The following is an 18921-nucleotide window of genomic DNA, read 5'->3' as shown; positions in this document are numbered from 1 at the left end:
TATACACTGTGCACAAAATGAAATTCCCCATTTGATGTTATAGATGTTCATTGCAGCAGCTAAAGATGGTTATGTCCAGGAGATTGCCCCAGGCAACTTAGAGGGTTAAGATGGCTGACCTCCATCAAGTATACCAACCTCTTTTGTGCAAGGTGCAACTCCACCCAGTGAAGAGCTTTTTCTCCAACCCATATTAAGTTTACTGGAGAGGATGTGAATTTAATTTAAAAAATAATAATTTTGACGAGGAAATTTAAGCATTAAGAGAAGCAAGGTGGTCAGATGAAAGGTTACAAGAAACTCAGAAGTTAGGACTTTGCTCTTTCCATTTGAGCCAATAAAGCTGTCAGGTGACTTAATAATGAACTACAAGTTTATGAAGAACTAGGGAAAGATATTCCATTATATAGTGAAATAGTAACAAGGACACTCAAATCTCACAATCACACAAAAGCTTTAAAAAAAATTAAAACAGGATGCAGAACATTTTGCTTTGAACTATTTTGGAACAGAATCTTACTTTCTAAAAAGGGAAACAGACACTTGTTTGAAAAAGTACAATAACATTTTGGAATGGGGTGTGAAGGTCACCCAGCTTCAAGGATTCTAAAAGTTTATGGGCATTAGTGAACTTCAATATTTAGAGTTATAGTCATATAGCATGGAAAACAGGCCCTTCGGACCAACTCGTCCACACTGACCAAGCTGCCTAACTGAAGTAGTCTCATTTGCCTGTGTTTGGCCCATATCTCGCTTAACCTTTCCCATGTAACTGTCCAAATGTCTTTTAAATGTCATAATTGTACCCCCCTCTACCACGTCCTCTGGCAGCTTGTTCCATATATACATCACTCTGTGAGAAAAAGTTGCCCTTCAAGTCCCTTTTAAATCCTTCCCCTCTCAAATATGCCCTCTAGTTTTGGAATCCCCTACCCTTGGGAAAAAGAGACTGGTACTACTCATTTAACTATGCCCCTCATGATTTTATAGACCTCTATAAAGTCACCCCATAGCCGCCAATGCTCCAGGGAGAAAGTCTTAGCCTATCCAGCCTCTCCTTACAATTCAAATCTTCATGTCCCAGTAACATCTTCATAAATCTTTTCTGTACCTTTTCCATTTAATGACATCCTTCGTATAGCATGGCAACCAGAACTGCACACAGAACTCCAAATCTGGACTTACCTCGTACAGCTGTAACATGACTTCCTAACTCCTGTATTCAATATCCTGACTGATGAAAGCAAACGTGCCAAATGCCTTCTTCGCCACTGTCTACCTATGTTGCCACTTTCAAGGAACTATGTATCCCTGGTCTCCCTGTGCTACAGCATTCCCTTAGGCCCTGCCATTTACCATGCAAGTCCCGTTCTGGTTTGTCTTCCCCAAATGCAATACCTCGCATTTATCTGAATTAAACACCTTCTGCCATTCCTTGGCCCATTGGCTCAGTTGATCAAGATCCCATTGTAATCTTAGATTCACTGTAATCTTAGATAACCTTCTTCACTGTCCACTGTACCACCAACTTCAGTGTCATCTGCAAACTTACCAACCATGCCACCTACATTCTCATCCAAATTGTTGATACAAATGTGAACAGTGGACCCAGCACTGATCCCTGTGCCAGATCACTGGTCACAGACTTCCAGTCTGAAAAACAACCCTCTACCATAACCCTGTCTCCTATTGTCAACCTAATTTTGTTTTACAGAAGTGAGATTGCATGTGCTTCAATTCAGAATCTCACTGCAGCTTCTATCCTAGTATTTCTTGTAGGCAAAATTAAATATTGTTTTTAAACAAAAATCATTTGTTATCTCAATTTCAGTCCAGTTCCTTTCACATGTTCCTTGTAAATGGTTATGTAGTTGTACCATTCCACAGTCATTCTATTCAATCCACATTTTGGAATGTTACTTCCACTAGATCATGCCTCAAATCTGCAGAAGTTTTATCCAGTCTTCCTTTGCTCCAATATTACAGACAATACTTCTGAGATATTGTTTTTATGCTGCAGGATCCTGTTGCTGTCCATCTGTGACATTTGTCCAACACTCAGCATCAGAAAACCAGCCTCCCCTCCATGGACTCTGTCTACACTTCGTTGCCTCAGAAAAGCAGCCAACATAATCAAAGAAACCCCCCCCCCCCCCCACCCCAGACATTTTCTCTTCTCCCCCTTCCCATCAGGCAGAAGAAACAAAAGCATGAAAGCACTTACCACCAGGCTCAAGGACAACTTCTATCCTGCTGTTATAAGAACATTGAACGGATCTCTTCTACGATACGATGGACTCTTGACCTCACAATCTACCTCATCATGGCCTTGCACCTTATTATCTACCTGCACTCTCTCTGTAACTGTAACCCTACATTCTGCTATTGCTTTTCCCTTGTACTACCTCGATGTGCTGATGTAATGAAATAATCTGTATGGATGGCATGCAAAACAAAAGTTTTTCCACTGTACCTCGGTACATGTGACATTAATAAACCAATTTCTATCATAATCTCAATTTCCAAATATTGGTTGTACATTTTTCCATACTTTTCATAAAATTATGATCTGTTTTGCATATAGTTTGTGCCAAATCAACACTTCATAAGGAAAGTATACACCTCACTAGACAACAATAGTTTCCACTCAAGATCAAGGCAGCATTTCTCCCACAATCATCCGCTCATCCTTGCATACAAAAAGTTTTAAACTGTATAAATAGTCATGACAGATCTTGGACTAGACACACTCTACAGTGTACCCAAGTTTCAATGATGCTGAAAATTTAAGCTCACGTTTTAAATTATTTCTCTTAAGTTCATGTACAGTATCTGCTCAAAATATAATCTTGGTTCAAACTTGCTTGGAAAGGCATTCCATATCACAATGCATGCATCACTCTATTATAGTTTACTTTCAATGTCATTAAAATAAAAACGCCTTAAAAATTTGATCGAACAGTTTCCTGCTTGTGAAACCGGAGTTTATGTAGGGTCCATAACACACTTGACACAACTCAACTTATAACTGGTAGTGGAAGCAGCGTGCAATTAAAACGCTAAGGAATTGACTTCAGGATCGTATCTCCAGCGCAAATCAGGCGCTTGGCAAAAGGCAAAATTTAAGGAAACTGGAGCAATTTAGTCACGAAAGGAATTTCAATTCATGTTCACTTCTGATCTTCCTTAACATTGTGTAAAATTGTCACTTTTTAAATAAGATCAACTGTTTCAGAAAGTGAGATTTAACACTATTCACAAAATACACCCGAGTAACTAATCTTCAACTCCAGCATTGAAAAAGAATCACATATCCTTTCCGAACATCAAACAAATGCCAGGTGGTCATTCACTTTTACACATTAGGGCACTTATCGATACACTTGTGAACTTCGCGATAGGCTGGAAAATTAAGCACTTTGTAACACGCTTTACATCATGTATCCAAACCTATTTAAATACTGACCATTTTACAAGCTTCATACCGTTAAAATACAAACATCTCGATAATAACAATTCTACAGTTAAGGATGGTTAAACATCGAGATCACTCCAGAGCAATAGGACATTACGTACTTAATACAAGACTCTCAGCGCAAAGCAACTGGCTTAAAATCATTGGTGGCTCATTCCGTAGGTCTCAAAATATCAGAGAACTAAACAACTGTCAAATTGTGCCCATTTTCCCCGGAGATGTAATTAGACAGCCTGATTTCAACAATAGTTTTGCTTAGAAAAATCGTAAATCAACAAATACTTGCGATTTCTCAAATAACAACAGCATAGTCATGATTCCATTCTAAAAAATTCCTGGAACATAACTTGGTTTATCAATAAGATGGATCAATGGAAAAAGATAACACGTCGCTGAACTCTCAATAAAGTAACTAAAAACCACGCTGGTTCATTTTAACTACTTCTGCAATTTTCTTTTATTTACTTACAACCGGATTTGTAACATTGACAAAAGCTAAAACTGATGAGTCTGTAAAACGATATTGCTCAATGGGAATAAACACTATAATGCAGGATGGTTTCGGAGTTTCCTTGGGGAAACAACAAAACAAAAAGAAAAAAAAAATCACTGGCCGGACAACTGTGGATCTCACTTCACTCCGGGAAGCACAAGTTTGGAAAGCAGGGAGGGAAGAAAAATATCTGCATTTTAAGCAGACTGGCGAATTTCACTGAGTAACATCTCCATTTGAAAGATTCATACAAAATCCCCCACGAGTTAAAAAGTGTCTCGAAAAATTAAACTCGAGGTTTATAGATTTAAAAAAGTTGTAGGGACGTTTAGGACCGAATCGCAAGTTTTGACAAACTTGGGTAAGAACCCACGGATTCTGCGAGCTGTTTCCTTTGTTTGTGAAGTTCACACTCACACACAAACCCTCATGAAAATGAGGAGAATGAATCGCGTTACTTAACTACTTGTTACCGGATCAACCACGGGGAACAAATCAGAGCGCCACTGAATTTATTTATTTATTAATAAAACGATGCAAATACAAGAGAGCCAAGAGAGCAGGCAGCCCGGGCTGGGAGCAGACCCGGAGCCATGCGGCGGTAGTGCCAAGAGTTTGGGTACTTACTATGGGTCGTTGGTGAATCGTGGGCTCCGGGGCGGCTGATATCCGTACAGATGGCAATACAGGACGTCGAAGCAGAAGCAGCACATCTCCGAGTTGACCACCATGCTCCTGCCACCGGGGCAGCCGCTGAAGCCGTTGGCGCGGGTCACCTCCTTGCAGTGGTTCTCGTTGGAGTTGTTGGACGAGGTGGAAGAGGACGAACAACTCGACAGCTTCTGCTTCTTCACTCCGCAGCACCCCGCCGCCATCTTGGAATCCGCCGGCGCTTCCGCGAAGCCTCGCTTTCTACCCATACTCCTCCGAGGTTACGGCGGGGGAGGGGGGAGCGGGAGCGGGAGGTGGGGAGCGCCTGGAGATCCTGGAAGGGGAAAGGGAGAGAGAGAGAGAGAGGAAAAAAAAGGAGCATCAGTGGATCCACTCGGCGTGAGCCGCGGTCAGACAGGTCCTGTCAGGACGAACGCTGCAATCTGATAGGCCCGGCCCTTCGCGCCGCTCCTATTGCTGTGGCAACGGGAGAGAGAGAGGGGTGGGGGTCCGGTCCAGGCGCAGTCCACGGAGGGCCAACAGCGAGGGGACCGCTGACCCTGCGGCCGTTCTGTGAGTGACCCCATCCTAAGTTATTCCCGTAACTTGTAACTCATTGAAATAGAGAGGGGGAAAAAAGGGAAAGCTTTTTGTTTTAAAAACAGAAAAAAACAAACAAACCGAAAATCTGTTCTGCCGCACTAGGCCGGTTCGTCTGGCGAACCTGTCAGACCGGAGCACGATGCGCCGAGGTGGCTGTCACACAACACAAGGCCCGGCAGAGCTCTGGCGGTAAACTTCCGTCGGGACAAAAGGCACAGAAATCCGTCAAATGCTGCCATCCACTCAGCGGCGGGTCAATGAAAATAGGACCCGTGATTCCCTCGAACACCAACTTATGAGGCAAATCAAACAACATGTCGCGGACATTGTGCAGGTGAAGGTTTCGTGCTCTTCAGATTTGCAAGATTGATAGGTTTCAAAAATATATTCGAGTAGTTGAGATTTAAATACAGTAGCGATGAATTTGTCTTCAGGGATTTGGCTCCCCTCATGCATATGTACAAAATCACATTCACAAAATTTGAAGATCCATTAAAATACTATGTACTATTTTCATATTCATGAACCAGAACTCAATTATATCACTAGGTCTTGCAGGGAACAGACTAGAGAGCATGTGCCAGGACGAGTTACGAAACTAAATCTGTAATTCACACCCTTACTACAACTCAACTGCTGAAATGTGGCATAGTAACTTAATGGCAGTAGGACAAATAAAAACAGTACGTCTTGGCAGGTTAAAACATTTTTTTAGTAAATAAAGTAAGGCAAAATATGTCAGAAGCAAAACAAAATGGTAATTTTCAATAAGTTATTTTGATATAAGGCCAGATGTTAGCCAAAGCATGGACAACCTGGATTCAGCAAACCATGAGATAATAATTCTCTTTGAAAGCATACAATTCCGATTATCCAGTATTGATGTCATGAGAAAATTATAAGGAACTTAGTTTTTTGTTGGAAAGGAAAACTTAAAGGTTTTATAGACTGCAAAGAGAATTGATAATTATAATATAGGCAAAATGTGTATATTTAAAATAGAATAATATGCATAAAAGGTATTTACAATCTTACTCTCGCTCAGGGTGAAATAAGCTACCCTGAGTAAACTGTCAGTGTAAATACCATCAACTGACATTTAAGTGCCTTTCCAGAGAGAGGGGTTGAGATGTATGGTAATATGATAGGAAGTTGGAGATTGTTTCATCTAGAAGTTCAGGCCCTTATTAAGCATTTTTTTTTGTCCCCTAAAAATGGCATGGTCTTCTGATGTAGAGCAGTCAGTGCAGGTTATCCCAATAAGCATAAGTGAAGAGTATATTCATTTCGCTTTTTTTTCAATTACTGTGATAGGAAAAGCAGGAGTTCAGTTATGTGGGGTCAGAAATGTCGAAGAGATGATACCTTTCAAAGTTTTGTGATAAAATATTTGTAAAACTTGTATGTTGTTTTATTATTGGCATCTACAGGATACCGGTTTCAAGGAAAAATTCCACTATCCCAATAGAGAGAAAGTGAGAATTCAGTTACTGAAGGCTGATACGAGTAATGAAAAGTGTCAGTGTAATGGCTTTTAAATTGATAGGGAGCAATATACAGGAGAAAGAAACAGAGAAGCAGAAATTTGGAGTAGTCACACCCATTCACACAAGATAAAGGAGGCAACAACTGTATACTAAAGTAGGAATATGGCTAGAACTAGAGATTGAGGGTGGAATAAAAAGGCATTAAAAATCTTGAAGCTTTCAATGAAGATAAAGATATCATTTTGGGAAAAACGCAAGCGAAACAGGACTTGTTTGCTGATGCATGCAGAATTATTAAAGCTGTCCCATATACCCATATGCCATCAGCTAAAATATGAACTTATGACACAATGCAGAACCTTTGAATGAATCATAAGAGGGTTTCTAATCATAATTTTCAAAGTAGCTAAATGTGCATTATTCAGTTTTTCTTTTCCCAAGGAGAACCATTCTGTTTAAGTTTTAGGAACTTTGTGTGATTAGCTGTAACACATTGCAGTGTTATCATATATGAAAATAAAGTGCCCTGTAAAATGCTAATAGTAGTAAATTATATAAAAATGTCTGGAAAAAATCTACTGTATTGAAATTATGTTTTATCTCTACATCCAACAGTTTGATTTCAATTAAGAATAAGAAATTGTTTTTCAGTTTATAAAAACGCTTGTCATTTTTTGTTAATATCCCATCTTCAATTAATGCCTATAAAATAATTAAATAAGAGAATCATGCTTTTCAATCTACTACAGATCTAGAGGTTTGTTCGTTTTACTTCCTGGATAACAGGTCAAGGCCGATAAGGAGAAGAATGCTAAATCTGACAACTTGTCTCTGGAATCTCAACTTGATTACTATAAAGGGTATCAAAACAGAATTTTTAAATTGATGTTTTAAAGATGCTCTTTGCAACAACTACTTAATTTAAATAGTTTAGTGTATGTTTTAGAAACTTAATGTAATCCCATTTGTGTAGCTCCATTCACTTTGTCAATGAGTCCAAAATTGCTTTATAGTTAATGAAAGGGTTTTTGAAATGCAGTCACTGTTCTAATGCATTGCAAGCTACAACAAACATCAACAAAATAATGACCAGGTAATGTTTAGTGACCCCACGAAGGAAAGAAGCCAGGAGACAGATTGAAGCTACCATATACCTGGCTCCTTCCACACATTCAGGAGATTGTAATTCATATTTGCAAAGATTTTTTGTAAAAAATGAGCTGGTTTACTAATGGCCTTTAGGGAGGAAAATCTTCCATCCTTCTCTGGTCTGGGTTTTGTGATGTGAATGAATGGTCTAGAAAACAGTTGGATGAAACTGCTACAACAAGAGAAAAAATTGACAAATTACCTAGCATCAACATCAGAAATGGATATGATGAAGATAAAGACACTCCCAGCCTTGTGGACCATGTAAAATCCTTATTTGGAGACATGTGGCAGAATTGGAAGAGCACTCTCAAAGATGACCCAACCAGCAACCTAATATACTCATTCTCACAGATTCAATATCGCAGACTCCATCATGACCACCCCTGTCACACTGGTAGGCTTATTAGACCAGGATATTTTGGTTCCAGAACTCATTACAGACTTGCTCCAATCATAGACAAAAAAAGCATAAAACAAACTGCTGGAGGAACTCAGTGGGTTAAGCTGCATCTGTGGAGGCAAAGGGATGGTCATTGTTTCAGATCGCGACCCTGCAGTCTCGTGTGTCTATAGACAAAATAAGCAATTGCTTTTTACATTAGGGCAGCATTTGACTGAGAATCAAGGAGCACCAGAAAATTAAACTCAAAGGGAATTGAGAGAAATGCTCCACTGGTTTGGAGTCACAATTCTCACAAAGATTTTGTTGTTACAAATCAATTAGCCACAAGAAATCACGGGGTGTGTTCCTCAGGGCAGTATCATAGGCCCAAACATTTGCAAATGCTTCAGTAAGGGTCCTGCCCCCACCACAAAGTCTTAAGTGGGGGAAATTGCAAATAAACTCAGAGTTTAGTTCCATTTACAGTGCTTCAGACAATAACAATGAAGAGCTCCATGCTCACGTACTTTCCGTATGGACAGCAGGCCTGGACAAAAATTGGACTTGAGCCAATAAGTAACAACTGTTCCACATAAATGCCAACAAATCTAACAAACTCCCCTTGATAATCAATGACACCACCATTGCTAAGTTTCCCACTATTAATACTCTGATGATCACCATTGACTAGCTGTGCAAGAACAGGTCCCCCTAGCTGCATATTCAGTGTTGAGTGATTAACCTCCTGACCCCAAGCTTTTTGTGCAGACCAATAGATCGATGACAATTCTATTAAATGGCACTCACCAGTAATTTGCTCATCTATGCTTGGGTCGGTTTTTACCTGGACTATTCATTTATAAGGCACAAGTATGGTGACAAGCTTTCACATTCTTGAATGAATGCAACTCCAACAGCACTTAAGAAATTCATCACTTTCCCGGGACAAAACAGCCTGCTTGATTAGATGCTGACAAACCACCATAAACATTCACTTCCCTCCATCACCAGCAGACCTGATTGCACTATGAATCATCTACAAGATGCATTATAGCAATTCACCAAGGCTTCTTCAACAGCATCTTCTAAACACACAGCATTTCTACCTGGGAGGATAAGAGCAGCAGGCATATGGGAATACCACTGCTTCCAAGTTCCCCAAAACTCACATGTTGTCGGGATGTGAGATACATAGCCATCCCTTCATTGTTGCTGGATGAAGATGCTGGCCTCCTACCATACAGCATTGCGGGAATACTTTTACCTCACAGACTACATTGTATCGGAAGATCACTCACTGCCACCTTCTTTCAAGGTTCATTCACTAAGGTCAATGAATGCTGGCCAGGACTGAATGAATCATCCTGTGTAAGCATAACAAAACCTTTTCAGTAATTTCCAATTTAAGTTCCAAGTCGTGGATATTCTTAAGTAGCTATCTGCAATATCTTATAACAGTTTGTGGGCATTTAATATTTAGGGTAATAAATACCCCATCATTTCATTGAGCCTTTTAAATCACATCACTTTGATTAAAATAAAACAAGACACTAAATATGCTGAAGATCAGCAGAAAATGCTGAAGACATGAATGAAAGTTATCAAATTTAAAAGGTAACTTATTTTCTGTCAGGACTTGTGACTGATATTATGAGTATTTCCGGTATTAGTGTTTCTGTTTTCATATCAACCAACATTGTTTGAGAGAACAGACGACATACGTACATGGATCCTTCATAAGAGCCAAAAAAAGATGAACAGTGTTTAAATAGGAAAATAATAAATAGATGGGGGATAAGCACATGTATGGGCACACACACACATGCACACAGGAAAGAGGAAGCCATTTGCCTTGTAAATTGCTTTTGTGGAAGGAAGATTAAAGTGATGGTGAGACAATGGGGCATTAAGAAATTAAAAACACTAAATGACACTTCACATGTAATAGCTGGTGTGTTGGGCTAGTACAAGGATTGAGGGTTTTGTATAAGGCAAGTCTAATCTAAAAATGTGGAAGAACATGCCTGGGTCCTCCTTTGGACTCCTCTTAACTCTGTCCAAACTTATCTTTGGCAATAGACAACAATCTCCATGTACTTTCCCCAATATAGCTTCCTGTATCTGCTACTCAAATCTGCTCCACATCGGGTGGATTAAACAGTTTCAATTACCATTTTGTTAAGCATTTCTTATTCATCTGCAAGTGCAACCCAAGTATACTGATATTTGTTGCCTTAGTTCCCTGTGCAGTTCCCACACTGACCTCTCTTATTTATGCACATCTGTGTTATACCAGTGATTTTCAAGAGTGACACACTCGAGGGAAAAATTAGTGTTTGGTGACAAGTGCTGAACTCAGAAAAACCAGATTGTACATCTCTGAATATTTGGTTGCATTGATGCTTGAGTTCAAGCAGCAGTAAATAATCTCATAAACCTAATCACCAGAATGCTAAAGGAAACGTCTCCATTTTGTGGCTGATATCATTATCCCACACTAACTTTGGCTTCCATATGACAGCCAGTGAAAGGGTAGGTGCTTTTACAGCATCTTGAGACTTGCCAGAATTTGCAACTGAGCACATTTTGAATAAGAATCCTGTGGATTTAACCCCACACCAAATTTCTGCCCTCATAAAGAAGATGCAAATGCTGACTTAGGTTTTTCCCCAAACCCAGAAACCAAAAGAACTAAAGAACCAAATTAAGTATTGCGTAAAATATTCATGGGAATTTTAACTTATTTGCTGTAGGAAAATGATTCTTTTTAAGTATTAGAAGAGCAAAGTAACAGTAGCACAAGTTCAATTTGTTTTTGAACTGCAAGCTATTGCTTTTCTAATTCAACGTAAAACAAAAAGGTTAATTTCAGAACATACTCAAGGTTATCATTGAATGTTGTCACTTAATGTACTTCAAGGTTAGAGGAACTGTCATTGGAAGTCAGTGGAAACACTGTAAACATTTTTATGGAAGCTAGCAGCAAAAATGTATTTTCTTCATGATCTGCTCTATGTCACAGAGTGGATTTTGTGCATACCTTTAAGAGGCAAAAAATGAAGAGATTTCATTTTATCCTACTTAGTCACCAAACTTCTTGTTCAAATATTTAAAATGTACTGAATTTTTTAGTGTCAACCCAGAAGGATGATTCCAACAAGGAAGAAAGTTCAACGCATTATGTTTAAAGCTACAGTTTTCATATAATATGAATAACTAAAAACATAACCTTTGTTTGCAATTCTTTGGATTATTTTTAAGACACTCTAAGTAAACCAAAGTATTATTTCTGTGTTTAATTCCAAAGACATTTTCTATTTGCATTTATCAAAATAATACTTCGGTAAAAAATGTTATGATTATACATTTCACAATGCATGAATTCACATCTAGAAACACAGGCAATTAAAGAATAAGGCACCGAAGAATCTATCTTTTCATTGAACTGACACTATTGAGTTAAATTTCTGCGAGGCTGGTCGTGGCACACATCAACTCCAGCCTCCCCTTGACTTCCTGACTAACAGAACGCATTCAGTAAGGATAGGCAGCAATACCTCTGCCACGATTATCCTCAATACTGGTGCCCCACAAGGCTGTGTCCTTAGCCCCCTTGCTTTACTCTCTATACACTCACGACTGTGTGGCCAGATTCTCCTCTAACTTCATCTACAAGTTTGCAGATGACACCACCATAGTGAGCGAATCTCAAATAATGATGAGTCAGAGTACAGAAAGGAGGGAGAGAGCCTAGTGGCATGGTGTTATGTCAACAACCTTTCCCTCATTGTCAGCAAAACCAAAGAGCTGGTTATTGACTTCAGGAAGGGAGGGGAGGGGTAGTGCACACCCTCCTGTTTATATGGTGCTGAGGTTGGGAGGGTTGAGAGCTTCAAGTTCCTAGGAGTGAACATCACTAATAGCCTGACTTGGTCCAACCACGTAGACACCACGGCCAAGAAAGTGCATGAGTGCCTCTATTTCCTCAGGAGGCTAAAGAAATTTGACATGTCCCTATGACCTTCACCAATTTTTATAGATGCACCATAGAAAGAATCCTATCCGGTGCATCTCGGCGTGGTATGGCAACTGCTCTGCCCGAGACCACAAAAAATTACAGAGAGTTGTGGACACAGCACATCACAGACACTAGCCTCTCCTCTGTGGACTCCGTCTACACTTCACTGCCTCAGTAAAGCAGCCAACATAATCAAAGACCCCACCCACCCTGGACATTCTCTCTTCTCTCCCCTCCCATCGGGCAGAAGATACAAAAGCCTGAAAACACGTACCACCAGGCTCAAGGACAGCTTCTATCCTGCTGTTATAAGACTACTGAATGATCCCCTAGTATGAGAAAATGGACTCTTGACTTCACAATCTACCTTGTTATGGCCTTTAACCTTTTGTCTGCCTGCACTGCACTTTTTCTGTAACTGTAACACTTATTCTGCATTCTATTATTGTTTTCCCTTGTACTACCTCAGTGCACTGATGTGATGAAATGATCTGTATAGATGGTATGCAAAACAAAGTTTTTCACTGTATCTTGGTATGTGTGACAATGATAAAACCAATTTACCAATTTAATCTAATTCTTCTAAATTGGACCAGGAGTAGGCCATATGGCCCCTGCATTCTGATCTGCCATACAATAACATCATGGCTGAACTGATCTTTGACTTCACAACTTTTTCCTGCCCAACCCTCAATTCCCCTATAACCCAAAAGCTATCTTTCTCAGCCTTGAATACATTTAATAATAGCCCTCAGAGATAGAGAATCCTGAAGATTTAGAATGCTTTAAAAAATTTTAAGAGGAAACAAAATTTCTCCTGGTGAATCAGTCACAACAAGCATCATAAACTCAGGAATTATAATAGATTGTTTCCATATATACCATCCTAGGTTTTTAACTTGTCTGACAACTTCATCTGGTAGAAACCTGACAACGTTGGGTGAGGTGACAGTGGCAAAAATTGGAGTGAATGAGGAGACAACCAAGATAGAGTACAAGAAATAGCAAATCCTTTCTTGCCCCAATTTGGCTGACTGTTAAATTTAAAGTCAACAACACCTGCCCCAAGCTGGTGGGATCCCTTTTAAATATGTAAACAAGTAAAAAGTGATGTAATTCATATTATTAACCTGAAAAAATTTGGCTTTCTACGACAAACAAAAGTCAGGTACAGATGAGGGCTAAGTAGGCAAGTTTATGCATATATTTTTGTTTCCTTGTAGTCCAGGAAGAATAGGAGTGCTTCTCCATGACCCACAAGGGAATCTTGGCTCTTCCCAAGATACCCTGGGACAAATATCTCACTGCTGATGATTGGTCATTTAGCTGTACAATCTGATTTAATCTAAAGTATAGTCCTAAGTTTGGCCATAATGTCTGTGAACTCCCTATCGTGCTGGCTGTCCCCATTTCTGTCTTGTTCAGAGTGAAAATCAAGGTCAAGGTCATTTGAATAAGGAATTCTGTAAATGCTAATCATGAAAGTATTATAATGTTGTTTAAATGATATTTAAACACTTTAAGAGTAAGAATATGAAAAGATATCAGGTAAAGGTAGGTATATAAGCTTAGAATAGATTGATCTAATTGAAAAGTCAGTATGGTGTAAGCAAAGGGCAAGGGGTAAAATGGAAATGCAGTCTGTAACTTGGTTTAATGAATAAGCTCCACAACTATTCATCTGTTAAAAGAGAAGATATAGAACTTATTAAAAGTTGGACACTGATGTTACTATCTTGTGTCTTTGCCAAAACCTACATGGTATGAAAGATATGATCTATCTCATTAATTGATTGAAATATGCTGAAATCTTTTGAAATCAAGGAAATGACAATTGGACATGCATGCTGAGATTCTGTATCATGCAGCACCATGTTTTTCGATGTTACTTAACCAATTTGAGTGAAAAAGTGAACTGAATTAAAAATCAGAGCATACATAACATAGGACATAGCACAGTACAGCACAATACAGGCCCTTCAGCCTGTAATGTTGTGCCGACCTTTAAACCTCGCCTAAGACTATCTAACCCCTTCCTCCCACATATCCCTCTATTTTAATTTCCTCCATATGCTTATCTAGTAATCTCTTGAATTTGACCAATGTACCTGCCTTCACCACCGCCCCAGGCAGTGCATTCCATGCCCCAACCACTCTCTGGGTAAAAAACCTTCCTCTGATATCTCCCTTGAACTTCTCACCCATTACTTTAAAGCCATGCCCTCTTATATTGAGCATTGGTGCCCTGGGAAAGAGGCGCTGGCTATCTACTCTATCTATTCCTCTTAATATTTTGTATACCTCTATCATGTCTCCTCTCATCCTCCTTCTCTCCAAAGAGTTAAGCCCTAGCTCCCTTAGTCTCTCCTCATAATGCATACTCTCTAAACCAGGCAGCATCCTGGTAAATCTCCTCTGCACCCTTTCCAACGCTTCCACATCCTTTCTATAATGAGGTGACCAGAACTGGACACAGTACTCTAAGTGTGGTCTAACCAGAGTTTTATAGAGCTGCATCGTTATCTCGTGGCTCTTAAACTCGATCCCTCAACTTATGAAAGCTAACATCACATAAGCTTTCTTAACTACCCTATCCGCCTGTGAGGCAACTTTCAGGGATCTGTGGATATGGACCCCCAGATCCCTCTGCTCCTCCACACTACCCAGGATCCTTCCACTAACTTTATACTCTGCCTTGGAGTTTGTCCTTCCAAAGTGTACCACCTCACTTCTCCGGATTGAACTCCATCTGCCACTTCTCAGCCCAGCTCTGCATCCTATCAAAGTCCCTCTGCAATCTTCGACAATCCTCTACACTATCCACAACACCACCAACCTCTGTATCGTTTACAAACTTGCCAACCCACCCTCTACCCCCTCATCCAAGTCATTAGTAAATATCATGAAAAGCAGAGGTCCCAGAACTGATCCTTGTGGGACACCGCTAGTAACAGCCCTCCAATCTGAATGCACTCCCTCCACCACAACCCTCTGCTTTCTACAGGCAAGCCAATTCTGAATCCACATGGCCAAGCTTCCCTGGATCCCATGCCCTCTGACCTTCTGAAGAAGCCTACCATGTGGAACCTTGTCAAATGCCTTACTAAAATCCATGTAGACCACATCTACTGCACTACCCTCATCAATCTGTCTGGTCACCTCCTCAAAGAACACTGTCAGGCTTGTGAGACATGATCTGCCCTTCACAAAGCCATGCTGGCTGTCCCTGATCAGACCATGATTCTCCAAATGCCCATAGATCCTATCTCTAAGAATCCTTTCCAACAGCTTGCCCACCACAGACGTAAGGCTCACTGGTCTATAATTCCCTAGACTATCCCTACTACGTTTTCTGAATAAGGGGACAATATTTGCCACCCTCCAATCCTCCGGTACCATTCCCGTGGACAATGAGGACTCAAAGATCCTAGCCAAAGGCTCAGCAATCTCCTCCCTCGCCTCGTGGAGCATCCTGGGGAATATTCTGTCAGGCCCCGGGGACTTATCTGTCCAAATATTTTCTAACAGCTCCAATACATCCTCTCTCTTAATATCAACATACTCTAGAACATTACCCTTACCAACACTGTTCTCAGCATCATCAAGGCCCCTTAAGTCATAAGTTGCACAAATTCCACAATTTTAGTTTGGGCTTACCATGCACCTAATATGCTAACACATGGAGGACCATGGATATGGACAGTGGCATCCAATAGCGTGCAACATATATCTGTCCTCTATTATCTGGAATTTTAGTATATCATGCATGTTTGGCACTTTAGACAGTCACCTTGTACAGAAGCAGGCTTACACTGTCCCAATGAAAACAGCTCTGTAGAATTTTAAGGGACTGTGACCAAGGAGGTTTCAGATAAGTACTGGGAACCTGATTCTAGTGGGTCACTTCTAAGGCCAACTTTCCTTTTAATTCACCCAACTTCCAGTATGGAGAACTGCCCTTACCAGCTCATGACCTGCCCCCCCACCTGCTGATATGCAATCGTCAGCTGCTAATATCAGCAACTGTCAGCACCACATCACTCAACCACTGATTACATCTGCCAACAACTGACTTTTCACACAGCCATCGCATCAATTCATTTCAATCCACTAGAAATGGATACTCCTGATGATTAATTGCACCCCAACTACTGAACTGACACCCTACAATCAATGATTTTCAACCCTTCTTCCCCATACCACCAACAATTCCCAACAGCTGACCTCTAACCATCAATCAGTCGAAATTCCTGACTATCCAACCCCATACTCTGTTCTACTGTCAGAGAATCATAATTGTACAGATGAAAACAGGCCCCTGGGCCCACCACATCTATGCTGACCTTTTTGCCCATCCACACTAATCCCATTTTCCCACAATAGATCCATATCCTTCTATGTCTTGCCTATTTAAGTGTCCATCTAAATGCCTCTTAACTGCATCCATAGCCACCACCTCTTCTGGCAGTGCATTTCAGATATCAACCACTGTGAAAGACATACCCCCAAGATCTCTTACCTCTCACCTTGTTTTTGATACCCTTACTATGGGAAAAAGATTTTGACTATCCTAGCTATGCCTCTCATAATCTTATATACATCCATCAGGCGACCCTCAGCCTCCTTCACTCCAGGGAAAACAAACCTAGCCTATCCGGTCTCTCCCCATAACTCAAGTCCTCAAATCCAGGCAATCTCCTGGTGAATCTCCTCTGTACTCTCTCCAGCACAATCACATCCTTCCAATAGTGCAGCAACTAGAAGTGTACACAATAATACGTATGGCGTAACCAGTTTTCCGTAACTCTGCAGCATGACATTCCGGTTCTTATGTTCCTTAAGCCTTCTTCACCACCCTATCCACCTGCATAGCCACTTTCAGGGCACTATAGACTTGGACCCCAAGGTCTCTCTATTCATCAACATTCCTTAGTGCCCTATTACTTACGATATATGCCCTCCTCCTATTTGACCTACCAAGATGCATCAATTCAGACTTTGGGATTAAATTCATTCTGCCAATGGTCTGCCCAACTTTCCAACTGATCTAAACACTATTACAGCCTCATTCCCCCAAATGTGGCTCTATTCTTCCCTGATTTCTTTTGTGTGTTCCACACTGGCAGAAAGGAAAAATATTACTGATCTTTTGGTGACAGGTTTTCAAACAAAATGATTGTTGGCCTTCCACAATCTAGCTAATGCACTTGATGGGTCTGAGCAAATCCTAGGCACCAGTATCAATTGTCTTAAAAGATTGAGATTTCTGGTTTGGTAGGTGGGGTCATTGGGGATGAGGTTGGTGATCAGGGTCTGATAGACTTGGGGTTGATGCATTGTGGGATAAGGGTAGTCAGAGGAAAGAAAGCTAAGTGTGGAACTGTCTCACAAGTGTCCCAATTTTCCACTGCATTGTGAAGACCTGGTTGTCCTGGAAATGTCCACTAATTGTTGCAATTGGGGTAACAAGGTCTAAGCTCTCCCATTATGCTTCACATACTAGAGGGCATAGGTTTAAGGAGAGAGGGGAAACATTTAAAGGAGATGTACGAGGCAAGTTTTGTTTTTACACAGAGAGTGGTAGGTATCTGGAATGTGCTCCCAGGGGAGGAAGTGGAAGCAGACAGTCACCTGAACAGGTTACATACCAGATGCAGGCAGATAGGAGTAGTTTAGATTCGTATCATCATAGGTCAAAGGCCTGTTCCTGTGCTGTACTGTTCTATGTTAAAAAGTGTTTAGATCTCCCATGATGCTCCAAAAAGAATATCGCACAGCCATCCTGCATGTCATTGTGACAAAATTATTTAAGGGTAATTCATTCCAATTGAATTTCTGGCATGACATGAAACTACTGGAGATAGTCATTACCAGTATTACTCCAAAAAATGTTTTTTTTAGTTCATAACACTGAGAAAGAAACAGTATTATGCAATTCAATTTTCATGCAAGATTACTTGGTCTATAAAAGAAATTTCCTAGTGCCCATTTCTTTTAGCTAATAAAGCCATTTCCAAATTAGTAAGGAAAACTTCTTTCCAATTATTACAAAGATGCGGGTAAACATACCCACTTCCCACTGTGGTAGTACTTATCACAAACACAAAACAACCTTTTGGCTGTCAGCTGGGATGGTTTCTAAAATTTGCCATTCTTACAACTTTCTTCATTAGACAACTGTTTGCAAGTAGCATACAGACACACTATTCTGTTGCCAAAAATCATTGCAAGTTTTCCAACTACATTTACTTTGAGAAGTATCTAATAAAGTAGATGTTTTTAAAAAAACTCTAGGTGTTACCTTTAAATATAGTGTCTGGCTTTGTAGTATGTGCATTAAAAATTTAAATGCATCTTCCTGGGTGTAAAGGGTATTTATTCTCAGGGGAATAGCTGTAAAGCAATAGAATAACTAATTAGAAACGTGAATATCTTAATGTTCTAGAGCTAGGCTGAACTTTTGATATTGTCATACCTTTCACCACTAACTTTTCCAAAAGCCCCATCCGAGTGTGTGCAAAACCAGCATTCCTAAACAAATAAGGAACAGATACTCAATTATTTAAATAAGTTTGCAACTTTAGTTGAACATTTAGTTATCAAGAGGTTGTCCACTGAAACACAAGAATGTAAGCAATTAAATAATGTTTCCACTCCTGT

General features: G+C 40.1%; 1 protein-coding gene across 3 annotated transcripts in view; it reads right to left on the bottom strand.

Annotated features, from left to right (window-relative positions):
* LOC127573621 (nuclear protein AMMECR1-like) overlaps positions 1-18921 on the bottom strand; it is a 156056-nt gene that overhangs the window by 78805 nt on the left and 58330 nt on the right. The window contains exons 1-2 of one of the 3 annotated variants that reach the window (XM_052022008.1): positions 18563-18608; positions 4596-4953 (exon numbers count right to left, since the gene is read on the bottom strand). In XM_052022008.1, the coding sequence (XP_051877968.1) occupies positions 4596-4888 (293 nt within the window). In that variant the 5' untranslated portion in view covers positions 4889-4953; positions 18563-18608. Of the gene's footprint in view, positions 1-4595; positions 4954-5300; positions 5370-18562; positions 18609-18921 lie in introns of those variants that run through there. The other 2 variants (XM_052022007.1, XM_052022006.1) reach the window with 2 other exon arrangements.

The sequence above is a fragment of the Pristis pectinata genome, chromosome 8, assembly GCF_009764475.1.
Source record: "Pristis pectinata isolate sPriPec2 chromosome 8, sPriPec2.1.pri, whole genome shotgun sequence".
Lineage (NCBI taxonomy): Eukaryota > Metazoa > Chordata > Chondrichthyes > Rhinopristiformes > Pristidae > Pristis > Pristis pectinata.
Note: the sequence above shows the minus strand (reverse complement) of the source record. Positions and strands in the feature narration are given on the sequence as shown.